Source organism: Setaria viridis, chromosome 6 (assembly GCF_005286985.2).
Source record: "Setaria viridis chromosome 6, Setaria_viridis_v4.0, whole genome shotgun sequence".
In the NCBI taxonomy this organism is placed as follows: Eukaryota; Viridiplantae; Streptophyta; class Magnoliopsida; order Poales; family Poaceae; genus Setaria; species Setaria viridis.
In genome coordinates, this window is record NC_048268.2 from 26,027,219 (window position 1) to 26,046,023 (window position 18,805).

The following is an 18,805-nucleotide window of genomic DNA, read 5'->3' on the forward strand; positions in this document are numbered from 1 at the left end:
TGGATCCTGCAATAGCACCAGCACAGCATTGTGGTGCGAACTGTATGCGAGGTTCTCATGTCACAACACATCTATATTTATAATTACCTCAAGTATAAGTACTTATGAGTTTGGCCAAAATACTTATAAGTTTTTCGCCAAAAAAATACTTATAAGTACTACGTATTGAGTACTAGTCAATTTGTATAGCTTAGTGTTTAGAAGGAAAAATAAAATTAGTTTAGGGCTGTATATGCATGTCGCGGAGTAGACGACCAGATCAACCAGGATAGCAAATGGACTCGACAGCCGTCGATGCTTCCAAGCACGGTTTCCAAGGCGACCGGCTGACCAGTTAACGGTCTCCGAATGCTACTGCAGACGACTGACTTGTGCAAAGCCCGGAGGAAATGGACCTTGCCCTTGCGGCCCGGCTGGGCTTAAGCCTCGACACCACGTCTCTCGACTTGGACGAAGTAAGCAAAACAGTCACTGCCAGGCGTGACGTTTCCAGAAGTTTCCGAGGCAGGCCAGGCTTTTGAATTTTCCGGGCGTCGGATAATAATTTGACATAAGGCTGCATTATGATCTTCTCTAAGTTAAATTATTTTAAGTTTTATTAAATTTATAGAAAAGATCAATAATATTTACGGCATATCCACTTGAGTATAGAAATATATTTTTATATTTACTTATTTGAATAGGAAGAGTTGTGTATTACTATATCATTTTTTTCACAATGAAACTAGTAATGCTAATTTTGCGTTTTCATGTGCTTTAGATTTCCTTAGTGCTTTTTTTCAGATGGCCAAGCCTTGCTAAACTTCTTTACAATTTTTTTCTCAAGTGCCAAAGGGTTCATTTATTCTAATTTGGGTATCCCCGATGGGTGAAAAGAAATTAGGAAAGCTAAAAATTGCCGAGTGTATTTTTTTTGCCGAGTGTTTTTTTTCGAGCACTCGGCAAACAAGCTCTTTGCCGAGTGCCAAGCCAAAAACACTCGGCAAATCGGGGCTTTGCCGAGTGTCCAATAAAAAACACTCGGCAAACCACCCTCTTTGCCGAGTGTCAAAAAAAACACTCGGCAAATCGGGGCTTTGCCGAGTGTCCAATAAAAAACACTCGGCAAACCACCCTCTTTGCCGAGTGTAAAAAAAAACACTCGGCAAAGAGGGGGCTTTGTTGAGTGTCAAAAAAGACACTCGGCAAAGAGAGGGGTTTGCCGAGTGTTTTTTCGACACTCGGCAAAAAAATAATTTTTTTCCTCTTTTCACCTTGAAATTTTTTCTACTCCCCACATACAACATGTGGTACTCAATGTTAAAGTTTAGTATATTTTTGAATTTGTTTGCTATATTTATTTAATTAATTGTATTTCAAGAAAAATTTTGGTATAATTCAAATTTGAACCGCAAGTGATTCAAATTATAGAATAAAATGAGTAGAAAAATGATATTCATGTTATTCGGCCCAATTTGAGACCTGACCCATGAAATGACAAGAAATTTTGAACATCTTGTTCAGGAAACACGACACGAATGTGTGGCAGTGGTATTTTTAAATTATAAAAAAAACAAGCAAAGTCTGAAAATCATGAGATTTTTCATGATGTGATGATATCATATGTGGAGGCTGTGGAAAAAAATTGAGAATGTTTTGCACATTTCGTCACATACGATGTTTACAAACCGAAGTATTTCAGAAGAAAAATAGTAACGTTGAGAAGGATTGCATAAGATTTGGAGTCAAAATGACGGTCGAGTTTTGATTTGACTACAAAACTTTTTGTATAGTCAATAGAGAATATATATTATTTCATGTAAATTTTTGACAATTTTTTAAAACTGTTGGATATTTTTTAATTTTTTTTTTAAAATAGCTTTGCCGAGTGTCCTAGGTTAGACACTCGGCAAACAACCCTTCACCGAGTGTCACACCTAGGACACTCGGCGACTTTTTTTTTCCCAACCGCCAAGGACTTAGTCCCCGCACCGCACCCGGCCTCCTCGATCTCCTTCATTCCTCCGCCATACTACCCCCACCCGTCCCCACCTCTTCCTCTCCCCCCCCCCCCCCCCGCAGCCGCCCGCCGCCCGGCGCCCCCAGCCCCGCCTCCCGGCGCCCAGCGCCCCCGTCCCGCCGCCCGGCGCCCGGCCCCCAGCCCCGCCCGCCGCCGCCCCCTTCTTCCCCTACGGATCCGGCCTCTCCTTCCCCAGCTCCCTCCCCTCCGGCTGGATCCGCGCCCCCTTCTTCCCCTCCGGCGCGGATCCGGCGGCCCCCAGCTCTCTCCCCTCCGGATCTGGCACGGATCCGGCAGCGGGTGAGGCGGCGTGGTGGCGGGCGGCAGCGGGCGTGGCGGCCGGTGGCAGCGTGGTGGCCGTGGCCGTGGCCGTGGCCGGCGGCTGTTTCTGTTTTTTTTTCCGAAAATATTTGCCGAGTGCTTTTTGACACTCGGCAAATCATTTGCCGAGTGCCCAATGTTCGACACTCGGTAACTCCACCGTTTGCCGTGGGAAAGTTCGCCAAGTGCCGTTCGCCGAGTGTTGCACTCGGCGAACTCTTTGCCGAGAGTTTTTGGGCCTTTGCCAAGTGCCTCAGGCACTCGGCGAACTCTTTGCCGAGAGTTATTTGCCTCAGGCACTCGGAAACTTCCTGTTTCCGGTAGTGTAGCAACAAAGAATACCCAAATAACATTACCAATGAAACTACCAATTGGCAAATAAAAATCTATGGAATAATCCCTTTAGCGTGCTACTTAAGAAAGCTGTAAAGAAGATGATCAATAACCATGGGTCGTTTGCAAAAGCATTTCTTAAATCTTATATACAAAAAATCAATATATATTCTTATCATTAGGAAATGGAATTAGTCGTCGATCCACACTGTGCCTAACACTGCAAGGAAGATACCCGCACGCAGGGAAGATTCAGACCAACTCGTCAACCTCGTAGTACCGAGTAAATACACGCCTTGACAGAAGACCGCTTGATAAAAGCCTACATATACGATGTTTATAAATAGAGGCATGTCGCTTCTTAGTCATAAGCCTATAACTGACCTGCTATCTATTCTTCTCAATCAGGATCAGGTAACAACATAAAGTTTATGATTTTATATAGTTATATCGGATACTACCTCCGTTCTTAAATATATATCGTTAGCTGATTTGCTTGTCATCAATGCCCTATTTTCATTCGAGAACGGAGGGAGAGCAATATCTTATCTTTAGATGTTTCTTTGATCTCTTTCTATAGTGCTATTACATACAGTTCTCCATGTTATGGCTTTGCACGTAAAGAGTTACAAGCACAGCAGTGAGATAAGTGTTGTCAGACATGCATGCGATAATATGATGAGCTCTGTATCTTAACTTTGTCTGCCGATTAATTACTCGATTTGCAGGGCGATCTGATAATCTGCAACTGTTAGTCATGACGAGGCCGTACGAGAACCCCCCGGCGGAGATCATCCACTCCGGGCGCAAGCTCAAGCTGACAGAAACCGACGACGTGCTCTTCAATTGCGACGGCTGCAAGGAGCCCGGCTACGGGCGCAGGTACACTTGCGACTGCGGAGGCAACAGCTTCGACCTCCACACATGCTGCGCCGTCACGGAGGACACGCTGAAGCATCCTCTGTTCGGCGACCTCACTTTCGAGTTCCTCAAGGAGCCACCGCCCCCCGCCGACGAAAAAACGAAATGCGACGCCTGCGGCGAGGAAGCAAGCGGCTTCGTCTACCACTGCAGCGAGAAGGACCTCGACCTGCACCCCTGCAGATCGCGGGCACCGTGGTGAGTGCCGCCATCGCGGGGATCTTTGGGCTTTAAACTTGTTTTTTTTTTTTGGTGCTTTGTTGGTCATGTATGCATGTGTTATAGTTTTCAGTTTGAAGTTTGAAGGAGTACGAGAGCTCAGCACGTCATGTTCCAGGCTGAGCGCGTTATTTGTAAGGCTTGAGGCGTGCGTGTTCACGTCGAAGCCCAGTAGTGTCCGCCGCGTCGCGCGCGGCGCAACCTGACGTGCGTGCGGGATGGCGCACGCAGAGCAGCAGGTCGTGGCGCGCGCACGCAGTCCTGCACGGCTGCATCATCATCACCATCTTTTGTTAATTTCCATGTATAAGAGAAGAGAAAAAATCGAAAAGCTGCAACGTTGTACGCAGGCAAAAAAAAAAAAACCTTGTCTCTGTTTCGTGTTTGTGATATCACCTGCCCGATCGTCGCCGGCGGGAGCTCGGCTGACATTTGGCAGCAGGGCAAGTTTAATCCAGACCTCATGTCAGCACGGATAGCGCCGACCGGCGTTTGGTCACCCACACCACCGTGCCGGCCGCCGAGGCCGCGACTAACTTTTGCCGGTGCATCGTGCATTATATTGCATCGAGAACGAGGGGCGCCACCGTCGAGTCGGGCATGGATTTTTTACATGCATGTGTATGTGACTACATGCATCATCTGGAGCTCCACCCTTTGATACTTTGATTGACTTCATGTAATAGCACTAGTTTATGAATTACTTAATCGGTATGATTTTTCTTTTGCTCCCTTTAAACCTTCTTGGTTTACTACTCTGTCACAGCCGTGGCCATCGGCGAGCAATCGCGTTGGCGTGAGCTAGACAAATTGGATTAAGATGGGCATAACTATAGGAGGACGAACTCCTTTCCCTTTTTTTTGATTTTCTTCAGTAATTTTGAATCTGGGTTTCTCAATTACAGTTCGCTAGCTAGTAACTGATGGGGGTAGCCCAGTAATGTCATAATCGACACAAAAGAACGCCTCTAGGGCCAGGTGACTAAAAATGGAAGGAAATCTGTCCAGCGCAGGTTAACTTCTTCACCCTTGACCTACTCCGATCCCCCCAGTTTTTTGAGTTGTTTTAGCATCAATAGGAGCATTCCCGTCACTAAATGACCACTAGCGGAGTAGCGGTGGTGGGTAATTGTTACCGTACCATACTGCGTCAGTAATGGTCTAAGTATAGGTTCTCAAGTCTTAATCCATCACTAATGATGGTCAACAGTGATTGTAAGGAGCAGCAGGTACCCAATTCCAGATGCCACTACCCCCTGCCTGAAATGGCACAACATCATGCATCAGTGCCCAATGAATTGCACTGATCATGCTTGGCGAACAAACAAAACCATGCACAGATCACTGCTTTTGAATGAAACGAAGAACGAGATCGCAACAAAACAGCAAACGGTAAATGCACTGTGCAACCAAATAAAGCAGGCCGAGACGGCCCACGTGTCTGAACAGCCGAGGTGGTGGACATGAATGGACCTTCCGGCCCATGTACTCGTCGGTCCAAATTAGTTCGGGCTCAGCCGCTAGCTAGCCCTTCGACCGAATGAATCCTCAAATCACTGCATGCATATAATATATTCTTCCAGGTTTTTTTTTTGTAAGAAAGGACACTGCACATACGCATCAGCTGAATGCATGGTTAAAACTTTGAGCCAGGTGACAACAACAGGCGCAGCGGCGACCACAGAACAGGGACCTGCTAGCTGTGCTCTGGTATGGCCTCTGGCCGCATGCATGTGAAGCTGCCGCAGCTTACACCATGGATGATGCAGGGCAGCGATCACACAGCTTTGGCGTCGCAATTACCACTAAACAGCGACGGGCGGCAGGCATGCGCGCAGTGCCGAATTCAATGCCACGAACAAAACCGAGGCAAAGGCAGACCGCAGAGGCGCAGACCTTGCATGCTGCCAATCTGCAACTGCTTCTTCTTTAGTAACTGCGTGCGATCGAGAGCTGAGAGGTTGCAGAATTGAATTCCTGCTGTTGGCTGCTGCGCAATTCGGTCTAAACTTGGGGCAGAATGATGGCATGGAACCATCTGCAGGACCGAATTGAACCACGCATCCAACCTCCTAGGTTTAAGACAGGTTTTCACCTGAGATACATGCATGCTCCCAACATAGGCAAATTAACCCTACCCTTAGTAATTACCACATGCATTGTGGATATTTTTTATGTAATAATAACGCACCAGAAAGGCATGTAGGCTCACCTTGGGCTGTCAGGCGAGAAAAAAGGCTGTAGGGTTAACCGTGTTGTGGGGGGCGGCCCGGGCCCAGCCACCGCGCACGCGCTCCGAGGTTGGCTGGCGGCACCTGCCTGCGAGCGATCGATCGACGACCTCACGACCGTGCCCCCGCCTGCATGCATGCAGCGCAACTACAACCAGTAGTAGTTGCGCAGCTGCAACACGCTTCGAGCGGTGGGCCCCGGGAGGGAGGGAGGGGGTCCACGTCACCATGCGCGCCGCGTGGCCCCTGCGGTGTGGACCATCGGGCGGCGTGCGGCCGTGCAGGGGCCCGATCAAAATCTCCGTGACTTACGGGAATCATATCGAAATATCGATCATGCTCATGTACGTGGACCATGGTTTTGGTGCGAACGATGACACGTCCCTGTACGTTCCCTGTGATCGCCATGTAAACGCAAGCAATGCCTTCGTGAAATCGTACGTACCCCTACTTGTCATAACTCATCTCAAGATATAGCATGTAGACGTGATCGGTCGATCCGTGCTGAAAATATTGAAAGCATTCGTGCAGACCCTATTTTTGGAAGCTGGAGAGACTGAATACCTAGATCTCCCATGAAGAAAGATGATGAGAACCAGACTCTTCTTTCTTTCCCCTTGCTACAGTACAGAGCGGAGGCGGAAGGTGATTCCCTCGGCTCCGGTTTTGATTCGCCTCCTTCCCCTTCTCTCTAGCGTCCCCATCAGCGCCGGAGAAGGAGGGGAAGCCCGAATCGGCCAGGGCTGCACAATTATCTAGGTTAGGGTTAGAATAAGCTGCCCTAGGTGGCTCCATCACCGAGTGACTGTGTTTTCTTCGTTGTCGTCGGTGTCGTCCGCAGGGATGGCGACACGGTGATGGAGTTTTTGGTCCTCTGGACCAATTCTGGCGAGGCGTTCGTCGTCGTTTGGTCGAGGCGTTCGTCGTCTTTTAGTCTGTGAGGTTAGTTTCCATTCGATTTACGATCGGATGGGATTTCTTTTCCGGTTTCCTTCCTCAGTGGAGACGAGTTTCTCCTTTGTTGGATCTGAGGGAGATCTGGATCCCCACGTGAGGTTTCTTTTCTGACTGTTGAGGAGCTCAACAGCAGCGGATGCTTTTCCGGTCATCGACTTCGTCGATGCTGTCGGATTGCTACTCTTCCAAGACATCATCGGTGATAGCCGATGCACGCTAGAGGGGAGATATCTTGCGGCTTCAAGCTGGAGGTCCCGTTCGACGTCTTCGATGAGTTCTTCTCCCGGGTGTCAAGATCTAAGGACTCTAGTTTCAATTTTGATTTTTGTCAGGGTCTTGTTCGCAATTGTACATTGCTGGAGGATGTGTGTTGAGGACTTGGTTGTAGTTTTCAATTCCTCCAGGGTGTTGTTTGTAAGAGCCTGGCTCTTTTAACATATGGGATCCAGCCCCTTCGCAAAAAAATAAATAAATAAAAAGATGATGAGCACCCTCTTTGTTGTACGTGTTCATGAGACCCTTCTCCGTGCAATTACGCCGTCGACCACGCAATGCTGCTAGCACAAACGTGGGTTGTAAATTGGGCAACGACGTATTGCCGACATTTGTGATCTGTGTACGTGTACGGATGCCATTGGCGTGCACAGTGCATCTGTGGAGTATATACTGTATTACTGTGCCCCTGGATGTCTGATACGGAGTACACTGCTTGGCCAGCTCAACGTGTAAATTTTGTACCAAAGGTACAGGCATGACATCAAACATTCACCGCGCGCAACTCAACGAGGACAAAAGCCTCATGCGAGACTTTTTTTTTTGGTCGTTGAATTGAAAATTTTTAGCTGGTGCAAATCATGGTGAAGAACATGTAGGCCACAGGGTTTTGTTGCGGCTGGCCAGGGAAATTGTTGGGAAGAAAACCTGGCCAGCTTTTGCAGTCCTTGGCTGTCCGGCCTGCGCCCAAGATGCTGCGTTTTGTTTGCGTCTAGATCGGAAGCTAGCGTGTCAGTGTGTGTGTCTTCTGCTCAGCACTGGACACACACGACGCAGGAAAGAAATTAAAAGAAGGGGAACCAAGATCTGATCGGGTTCCTAATCCGTGTCCTTTATTTAGAAAAAGAAGGGCATAGTGCCTGTAAGCTAGCCAGCAGAAAAATGCCATATCTTTGCGGCCGTTGGTCGTCTAAAATCTCGTGCACAACAGCACAAGTCCTCTATTCTGCTGAGCAGTGAGCACACATGCACGCAACGCTAGCTTTCTTGCCCGAGTCAGGACTCCACGAGATCACGAGCAATGGCCTGTGGCCTGTGGGCAGGCACCTAGTGGGCAAGCCTGCCGTGGTGACCATTCATCTAGAATGCAAGGATCCATCAGGAGATAATTCCATGAATTTTGCGTTAAAAAGAATGGATTTTGGTAGGATGAATTCATTTCTAGTAATTATTAAGCTCAACATAATTATAAAGGACGAGGAGGTGATATACCTACCCATTCATTTTTTTTTATCGAAACCAACCCATTCATTCTATCGTCAAATAAAACAAAAACATCAGGAGCAAAAAGTTGATACATTTCCTCAAACCTAACACCCTCTGAGTCCCCCTCATCCTGACCTGACAAACACACAAGCTACAGTGGCATCATGACCAAGCTACAGTTGAGCTGCACGGCGGCGGATGGATACTGAGGGGTCCGAGGGGATCGGACGACGATTGGCCAGTTGGGTCCAAGGAGCCAAGCACAGCAGTGACAGCACCAGAGTGCCTCAAATCACAGTCTCACACTGCCTGATTTAGACTTTTAGCATTGTGTAAGCTTATTTGCTCACAAAATTTCTTGAAATACTCCACATTATAAGAATTAAAGAAACTAGTTGGATTTATACAAATGAAAAGGCACCTCCTGTACCAGTTCATACGACCACTAATAACCAGTACGTACAAAAGTACAAAAGGCAATGCCGGTCTCTTCTCGAAGGCGACGACTGTACATACGACAGAGTATGTAGCTCGGCACTTGCAAAGCTGCGCACTATTCAAATAGTGACGCTTTTTGTTGGATCCGTTGCCTTTCATGGACTATCCCTCTCTTTGGAACAGGCTTTTAGCTAGGGGCTTTTGGGAGCACTCGATGGCTCGTTGATTCGAAGCAGCAACTTTTTTCATATAAAAAGATTATATATGTAGGAAAAGGTGCCCGCGCCGGGACCAGCAATTCCAACCTTTACAGGAGTGAGTCCATATATGAACCCTGCATGTCCCTAGTACATGATGTGTTACGTTGAAAGGTGAAGCCGATCGATCGGATCAAGTTCAGTTCAGTTCCAGCTTCGTCGCCACGTTTACCCGAACTCTCTACCGGTGACATAAATGGGTCTCACATGTCAGTGTGATAAGGTGGCGGCCCGGCGCCATCGCCGTTGCCAATCGTAGGGATGGCAAATTATAAAATAAATGGCCAGATGTATGTTTTAATGTTTCGAGAGTACGTCGTGTAAGCTCACATCAGTAAACTCTAGGAGCCCGTACGTCCCTATTAGCTTGAACCCGTCCGTAGGGCGTAGCCGGCGATGAAACGTAGAGTGGTCACACTCGCTCACACACACTGCCGCGCCCACACGCCACAAGCAGCTGCTCCAGCGCGCTGCTAGGAAGCCATGCCATGCCCGGGGCCAGTCAGAAGGAAATCTAGGCGCACACAGTTGCGAATGAATGCCCTGCCGGGGCCGGGAACGACGAGCTCGATCAACTCCCGCGGCCCGGCCGGCCGCCATTAATCCCCCGCGGGTGGCCGGCCACTGGCGAGAGAGCGAGAGGGCGGCCAGAACTGCCAGGCCTCTCCCCCGTCGCCTGCATGCCATCTGACCTCGCGTCACACACCCGTAGCCACATGCATGGCAAAGTGGCCTTGCATGCATGCAGCAGCGAGAGAGAGAAATTAAAGGCCACAGCTAGTTGGCTAGCGACTGCCGGCTCCATCCCTGCACGAGGCCACAGCCAAGCCGTGTCCTTGGATTGGGATCTTCAATTATCTACCCCGCTCTTCCACACAGTTCCATGCATGAACATCCCACGTACTACCCCCGTCCGGCTGCGAGCACGTTAATGGCGACCTTGACCTTGCGACGAGAGCACCGGCCGGCCGGCGTGTGTACGCGCTCCATCTGCGCTTGGAGCACGCACGGCGAGGCGCTGGAGACAGACGGGGACGACGACGGCAACTGGCTACGAGTCCCCTGGGGGAACGTGCATGCGCGTAACAGTGCAACCCATTACGAAGCTGCATGCAGGAATTCCGAAAGGAACTATGCAGAGAAACAACGGATATGATGAAGCTGTGCTCCTTGCGGTGCAGGCTCTCGATCAGTTACACAGTTACTACTATTGCCGCTGATGATGCGTGAGACGTCGTGGTCAAGGGAGGTCAGGACGGGTATGTCTCCTCTTCAGTCTCTTTTACTCCTTTTGTGTGCCCTTCTCCCTTGGTTATTTTATCTCCATCTGCACGTATATACAGTAGTTTGTTTTCATCCAGTGTGTTATACGTAGCACAGAACGTACGTACACGGTACACAGAGCTAGGTGATAGGTGTGACCCATGGTAGCTCGACATGGTAGCAGCTAGAGAGGGTACACGTACAGGCATACGTACGTACTCACGTGGTGCCTAGATCTGATCTGATGATCTGACCGACTGACCACATCTCTGGGGCGAGCTGGGAGAAGCTAAGCAAGCACGCTCAGTGTCAGTGAGTCAGCGTACGTACACGTACGGCGCCATTGTGCGAGCCGGCTTCGTGTCGATCCATTGGTGCGCGCGTGTGGGCGCCGCCGGCCGGGCCGGGCCGGCATTGCGATCCCACGCACCCGGTTGATGAATCTTCAAAATAAAAGTTCGGGAAGACGGATGCATGCAGATGAAGGCGCATCCGTGAAGGACGTACACTAACACCATTTTAGGGTACTACGTATATAATACCTAGCTCTGTGTACAACTACCCTAAAATGGTTTCCAAAATTGCACTACGCGCTAGGGATTTGGTCAAACCAATAAGCGGACACACGTGCATGGGACACTAGTAGTGTAACATGTACGAGACCAATTTACAACCCATGTTTGTCCTATATATCCCAAATCTCGGCTAGCTACCTGCCTATTATTCCTTATAAATGCCGCTAGATAGTGATGAAAAAGAAGCCGGGGGGGGGGGGGGGGGGGGGGGGGAGCAAAGGATTTCATTTTCATCTCGATCGGATATATATATATATATATATATATATATATATATATATATATATATATATATATATATATGTGTGTGTGTGTGTGTGTGTGTGTGTGTGTGTGTGTGTGTGTGTGTGTGTGTGTGTGTGTGTTACTTCTTGATAATTTTGGTGTACAATTAGTTAGGTCTGACAATATACATATAGATGCCCTTGAGGAAGTCTTAAAACTACTTTTCACCGCTCATGTGCTACAAACTACACTCACGCACAAAGTTTGGTTAGAGTCCCTTCATTAAGAGAATGCACCCATTCACTCTCATTGCCATGCTCAACGGCAGGAATAATCTCTCTTTCATATGTTTCTCTTAATAGTTTTTATCTAATTATTTTTCCAAGAATATTCTAAGATGTATTTCAATGAAGAGTTGGATTCATAAAAACTTGTTTCCTAGAAAATTTTGTGATTTTTTTTCATAAAAGCATTCTTACCCTTTTCTAAAAATTTTAAATCTTTTATAACTTTGTGAAAGTTTCAATTTTTTAAAAAGAAACTTCTAGAGCATGTTTTCCAAAAATGTTATTAATGAACTCTGTAAAATTATTTTCTATCTAATATTTTTTATCTAAAACTTTGTGCACAATATTATTTATGCCTAACGATTTTCTAAAGAAAATGAGGAGTATGGAGCACATGCGCTTTTCCAGCAGAAGGTAAAGCTAGGTGTCACCGGTAGAATAGAAAGCGCTTGGGGGCAGCGTTCTATGTGGAGAATCTTTATCCAAAAAAAAAGAGAGGAACCCCATGAAACATATGCTATTGTACATTTTCCTTATAACAAATCTCTAGAGGCATCGAGTTCCACCAATTGATTTTATGCATATTTCACGACCTTTATAAAATTATAAATGGTGGGTGACAAGAGCTGCACTTTGATCTCTTTCTTGGCCCCATCGAGTAATACACATGGCAACCTAAATTTTCTTTCGGTATCCATTATCGTTTAGTCTGTGGCTTACAAATAAGGAAAGACAAACTAAACTGCATTTTGTTGTTTCTCTCGCCATGAAATTGTACTTATCAATTTGCATTTTTCTCCTTTCAACCGCCATGGGTACCAAACGTCTAGTCATGGCACGGCAACCCAGATGCACAAAAAGACACCTTGTACATTAGAGCTCTTCTCGACCCTCCAAGAAACAACTATCTATATGCATTTCTCTTTTGATAAGCTTTCTGTACGTAAATGCCCATCCTTTATGATGAAGAAAGGGAGGATAGTGATGAGTGTTTCCGTTTCTACTTATTCAATACATGGTTCTAAAAGTTGGTTGGTTGTAAAGCTTTACTAAACCTAGAGGAAGCAGACACCTTGGTCGTTATGCTTGACTCGTGGATTGAGGTAGCATAGATGTGCAACTCTCTATACGGCTTACAAATAAGGCTTGCAAAAGGCTTCAATACCATGAAGGGATATTTCTGAAATGCCTTATTCCGTGCCTACGAATAAGGCGAGACAAAGGGAACCACACTTTGTTCCTTCTCTTATCATCAAGTTTTACTTATCAATTTGCATTTTGATACTTTCGAACATCATGAGTACCGAATTGCATATCCATGGTACTGCAATCCAGATACATAACCACGACACCTAGTAACTTTAGAGCTCTTCTCAACCCTGGAAGAAACAACTGGCGGCATGCGTTGCTCTTATGATAACCTCTATCTACATAGTTGTCCACCGCTAGTGACGAAGAAAGGGAGGATAGCTATGACTCTTTTTGTTTGCACTCATTAAATATTTTGTTGAAAAAACTGGTAAGCCGTAAAACTTTGGTTCCTTATGAAACCGAAGAAGAAGAAAAGGATTCTTTGTCAGCAGGTTTGACTAACCACTAGGTTAAAGTTAACGCTCTATGGATTACAAGTTACAAAGGCTAAATCCTAAAAAAAATATTACAAAGGCTAGTGTTTCAAGGCTTGGATGCCATGAATGGATGCATTTTTCATGAAGACCAGCTGCAGTCTGCTCCGACCTAGGACAAACATCACAAGGAAGAAGCATACAAGTGATTGGCCACCTAATTGAGCTAGCATAAATGTGTAACCCTCTATGACTTACATATAAGGTTTGCAAGGCTTGAATACCATGAATGGATGTTTGTGAAACATTTTAGTCCGTGGCTGACGAATAAGGCAAGACAAAGGAAACCGCTCTTTGTTCCTTCTCCCGTCATCAAGTTTTATTACTTACCAATTTGCATTTTGCTACTTTCGAACACCACGTGTGCTTAATCGCATAGCCATGGCAGAACAATCTAGATACATAGCCACGACACGTGGTATGTTTATAGCTTTTCTCGACCCTCCAAAGAAACAACTAGCGAGATGTGTTGCCCTGCTGCTAAGCTCTATCTACATAACTCTCCATCTCCAGTGACCAAGAAAGGGAAGATAGCTATGACTCTTCCGATTCCCACTTATTAAATATATACTTTGTTCAGAAAAGCTTTGGTTCATTATGAAATCAAAGACAAATTCTTTCGTTCGCATGTAACACTAGATTGAAGTACAAAGGCTAGCGCTCTACGGATCGCAAGTTGCAAATGCTAAATCCTAAAAATACGTTACAAAGGCTAGCGTAACGCTCTATGGCTTACAAGTTACAAATGCCAAATCCTTAAAGAAAATATTACAAAGGCTACTGTTGCAAGCCTTGAATACCATTCAGGCATTTTTCACAGACCAGACCAGCCGTGGTCTACTCCGACCTAGGACAAAAATCTCAAGGAAGAAAGCCTTCGGATCCCTGTCAACACAACAGGTGGGAGGAGGGCAGGGCGAAACCCCCCAAACCTCTTTCGCATCGATCTGTCTGCAAACGAAGGGGGTCACATGTCGCCGACGCCGACGGACATGTGTATGTAAACCTTGCCGCAGCAAGAATACAAACGAGCAGCCAGGCTGTGGCGCGGTAAAAGGCGCCTCTCGGCTTCGGAGAGGGGTGGGAGAGGGTGACGTCAGATACGTGCCCGCCGGCCCCGCCGGCCTGCGGATCGGCCCGCACCACCCCTTGTCTTCGTCGTCGTCGCCGTCGCGGCGCAGGCGGCGGCAGGCGGAGGCAGGGCGCACCTGCCGCAGATAGAGAGGGCGAGGCGCTGTTGCAGAGGGAGGCAGGCATGCATGCCATGCCCCGCTCGCCTGCTCTCGTGCTTTAATACATCTGGTGGCCCGGGCAATAATTCCGATCTTGTCTCACCGGCGACGCAACGCTACAAGGGAAGCGCCGGGCATGAGTCCGCGAGAGAATGAAAAAGCTAGAGAGAGAAAGTGAGCTTGCTTACAAAACCCCTCCCATTAATTCCAGCGTGATTCCATCTCCTTTGTCCTCCTCCTCCGCCTCCTCTCGCTCGCTCACAGCAGCAGCCGCCCTCCTCCCTCCCACCGCTTCCTTTTAAGCTCCCACCGAGCCGCCTTCTCCTCTCCGTCACCCTCCTTTCTCCTTCCCTCTCTCTCTCTCTGTCTCTCTCTCGCTTGGATAAATCACTCTCCTCCTCCTGCCCACCGCGTTACTGCTAGTGGCAAGCTAGCAAGCCTCTGTCGTCAGGGTCCGCGCGGCGTGTTCGTTCGGTGGTGTGAAGAAGCCGGGCGGCGGCGCGCGGCATGAGGGCGGGCGGGATGCTGTGCCGTTCGCAGGCGGCGACGGCGGTGTGCGTGCCGGGAGACGCGCGGTCCATGGTCGTGGCCCGCCGCGCCGACCGCACCATCGTGGCCGCCGGGGGCGGGGACGACGCCGCCGCTCGCGCCCTGCACGACGTCAGGTACGCGCGCCTCGGCGGCCACGACGAGCGCCGCCGCTCCACGTCCCGCCGGTTCGCGGCGCCCCCTCCTCCGCCGGTGGCTGTCTCCAGCGCCGCGTCGTGCAAGCCGCGCGTGGAGATCAGGCGGCGCGCCACCGCCCGGGCGGCGGCGCCCGTGGCCGTGACGCTGCCCATGGTGACCAAGAGCCCGTCCAAGGAGGCCCCCGCCAAGGACCTCGCGGCGGCCGCCAAGCGCGTGTCCAGCGCCGCCGCCGTCGCGGCGCCCGGCGACCAGGTCCTCCAGGTACGTAAACGTAACTGACCGATCGGCCCGGCCGTCACGTTTCCTTTCCCGTTACCATAGCAACAGCATTAATTTGCTGCTGTAAAATTGCCTTGTAGGCTGTAGCCAACTTTCGTTTCAGTTGCCGTTCGCCAAAAATTTCAATTCAAGATTTCTATCACTAGTTACTCACTACTCCAAGATACACAAAAGATTCTCATGCTTTGCTTGCTTGCGATTACCAACGTCTAGGACCAGAAATTAACCATCTTTTTTACAGACACACTAACAAGTTACCTCCCTGTTACGTGTCTTGTTTGATTGTTTCATCTGTCGTCAGCATTCCAATTCAGCTAGTGAGACACAAACACACCGTTGGCAGGTTAATCCTTTGACGAATGCAGGCGCAATTAACTCACTCTCGCGCGCAGTCGCTGGCAGTAATTTAAAAAGGAAAAGCTGACAGTTTCAACAGCTAATCAAATTACCTCACCGGGGCCCTGGAATTATCTGCAGTAGAGTACTAATAAATCCCTTGGCAACAGCAGCCATTAAATTCGCATTCATTTACGGGGGGGCTGGGGCTGGGGGTCAAAACGTAACAGACGCGAGATACAGCAACGGCATTTACGCCGAAAAAGGACTCGTGCTGAGAGCACAGTGAAAAACTGAAAAGAGAGGAGAGTGGAGCTGTGGAGGGCTCCTCAAACCTCCAACTCCAAGCCCTCCAACCCAACCAAATCCAGGAATCCAATATCGTAGCAGCAGCAGCAGAGGTGTAGCAGGGAGGGGATAAGTGCGTGCCCCCTCGTCGCAGACAGAGAGTAGTGAGAGACTGGAGACGGTAACAGAGGCCACTGTTCCCAGTGGACCATATGCATGCTCCATCGTCCATGCCTCTAGCCCAAAAGTTACCACTATTGCTCGAGATAGACGATGACACAGTTGGCTATATGAAGATCCCTCTACTGTGGAAAGAAGGTGGCTAAAAATTTCCTTGTTGCTCACTGTGGTACATGCGTATATGCAGGTGGTGGTGATGAAGGTGGCGATCCACTGCCAGGGCTGCGCAGGGAAAGTCAGGAAGCACATCTCCAAAATGGAAGGTACGTTCGTTCTACTTTCTTGGTGTTCCTCCTTCCCATCATAATAACATCAAGAAGCAACATCAAGAAGCAAGTGCCATCTGTTCTTGTCATACTTACTACTTCCTCCATTCCAAATTATAGATCATTTTAGTTTCTTTAGATTCATAGATTTTATTATGCACTTAGATATACCCTATGTATCTAAGTGCATAATAACATCCATGAATCTAGAAAACTCAAACGAACTATAATTTGGAACGGAGGGAGTAGCTTGATTTTCCATGCATATGGTGCTCATTCTTGTGCATACATATTTATATATTTTTGTAACCCTTTTCATTTTAAATTATATATTTTTTAGATATTTTTAGCCAACGTTATTAAGAAAAGTGCTGCTTGTGGGCTGGAGTAAGGAAGTGCTAATAAGCGGGATTAGTAACAGCTGATTTAGCTCCAGGAATTCAGAAAGGTTGCCGGGCGTTTGTGCAAAGCGCACGGACGGACTCGCCGTCACGGGAGGGGAACTACTTTGACGCGGTCCACCGTATAGACTAGAGCCCACGACCCGCTAGCGCTGACGCGTAGTGCGCGCGTGCAGCAGTGTGGTGCGCGACCTGGAGCGTGAGACCCCATCACATGCATCACGCATGCGTGCCTGCACACCCGCCGAACCCAACAAGAAACGCATTTTTGGCATTCCTTCACTGAAAAACCTCCATGAACAGCATAGTTTAGAACGCTGCTGCTACCTCTGCTTAAGTTGAATTGAATCACTAGTAACTGATGGACAACACATTAGGTAGATGCAGGATTGATTGATCCTAATTAATCGAAGTGCAGAAACAGGAGCGGTTATTTGGTGGCCTGAAATGAGATCTCTCACTCAACCATTGTGCTTGTATCCTAGCTCCTACTGTTTGTGGATGCACTGGCACTGTGTACAGGAACGGGATCGGCAGTAGCTATTATCAGCTAGCCGTACTGTTAGAGCCTGCCACATGCATGGTCATCTGGTACAACGCAAGTAGCAAGCCGGTAGTTGGGGAGACACCCTTTTTAGCAGATCCATCCATCCATCGGCACCATCCTATACTCATTAATCAAACGCAACTATTGCTACCACCACTCTACTGCTGAATAGAGCTTGCTGCGCTGCACGCATAGTTCAGTAGGAGAATTTTCAAAGCTTCTTGCGTTGTGTTGAGCTTCAAGTCCAAAATTCCTGCGCTTTGGACTTGAAGCTCAAAGCTTTGAAAATTCTTGCGTTTCAGGAGGCCGGCGAGGATCGGGGCTCGCATGCATGCGTGGAGCTGGAGCGTGGGGCCCCGCGCCCTCGCCGTATGCGTCCAGTCCGGAGCGTAGTGACGCTCGTACACGGCACGTGTCTGCGCTGCACGTCCAGAGATACACACTACTCAGACTATACACGTAATGCTTATCATATATATAAGCATGCAACGTCGCTGCTGCAGGGCTCGGCATGCATGTCTCGTCTGCAGCGGCTGTCGGGCTGAGCTCCCTCCCTGGTGAAACTAGACCTGGAGAACGTAGTCTAGAGAGATGGATGCCGTCGTGCTCATGAATTGAATTCAGTACCCTGTTTACCTGACGGCGTAATGGATGACGTTGATGATGATGCCGATGACTAATTAACGCAGGTGTGACGTCGTTCAGCATCGACCTGGAGAGCAAGAAGGTGACGGTGATGGGCCACGTGTCGCCGGCCGGCGTCCTTGAGAGCATCTCCAGGGTCAAGAAGGCCGAGCTCCTCGCCTGACTACTCCGATAATAATGCTCGTCGTCGTCTCCGATCCATCAACCAAGCTGTTACCTCAGGTGATCGAAGAAGAGCAAGAAAAGAGAGAGACGACAGAGAGGAGGGTTCTGGCCGGGGAGAGACAAGTAAAGGAGGCATGCGTAATGGTATATCGTTCGTGTGCAGGCAGGGGCAGCCGTGCATGCATGAGCGTGGTGGTGAACTATACTGTGTCGTCGTCGTCGTCGTCGTCGTAGCACCTGCTGGGTGCAGCTAGGGTCGGATCGGTCCGTGTGTGCATGCTGCTGCTTGTTACTTTGTTTATTACAGCGGGTTACATATATTTCTCTCATTAGCTTTTCCTTCTCTTTCTTCCTTTTGTTTTACTCTCTTGTTGACGGATGGGATGTGATGGCGCACGTTCCTTCCAGTCGATAATCGAGGTGTGGCCTGTCGCCATGAGTGATCCACCACCATGCGTGAACTGATCGAGAGCTTGGTTGCTTCCGCTTGGCCCCGTGCTCTTGGCTTTGCGTCGTGTGCGCCTGCCCCAAGGACGACAGATAAACAAGGGCGCATGGCTTGCTAGTACACGAGTCTTTTGGCGCATGGGATGGGTCGCTGCCAGATCCCACTGGCATGTGGGTCCGGGCGGGGTCCGCGCGTCATCTA

General features: G+C 48.6%; 2 protein-coding genes across 2 annotated transcripts; both read left to right on the forward strand.

Moving 5' to 3' along the window:
* The first annotated feature begins 3,410 nt into the window (after positions 1-3,410).
* Positions 3,411-3,999, forward strand: LOC117859687 (protein VACUOLELESS GAMETOPHYTES). The gene is made up of 2 exons (XM_034742853.2): positions 3,411-3,772; positions 3,867-3,999. Exons 1-2 carry the CDS (start codon positions 3,411-3,413, stop codon positions 3,997-3,999), a joined length of 495 nt encoding a protein of 164 aa, XP_034598744.2.
* Positions 4,000-14,185: 10,186 nt separating this feature from the next.
* LOC117859595 (uncharacterized) lies at positions 14,186-18,495 on the forward strand. Its single transcript, XM_034742734.2, has 3 exons — positions 14,186-15,310; positions 16,320-16,395; positions 18,036-18,495. The coding sequence occupies exons 1-3, from the start codon at positions 14,870-14,872 to the stop codon at positions 18,152-18,154; spliced, it is 636 nt and encodes a 211-aa protein (XP_034598625.1). The 5' UTR covers positions 14,186-14,869; the 3' UTR covers positions 18,155-18,495.
* The last annotated feature ends 310 nt before the right edge of the window (positions 18,496-18,805 follow it).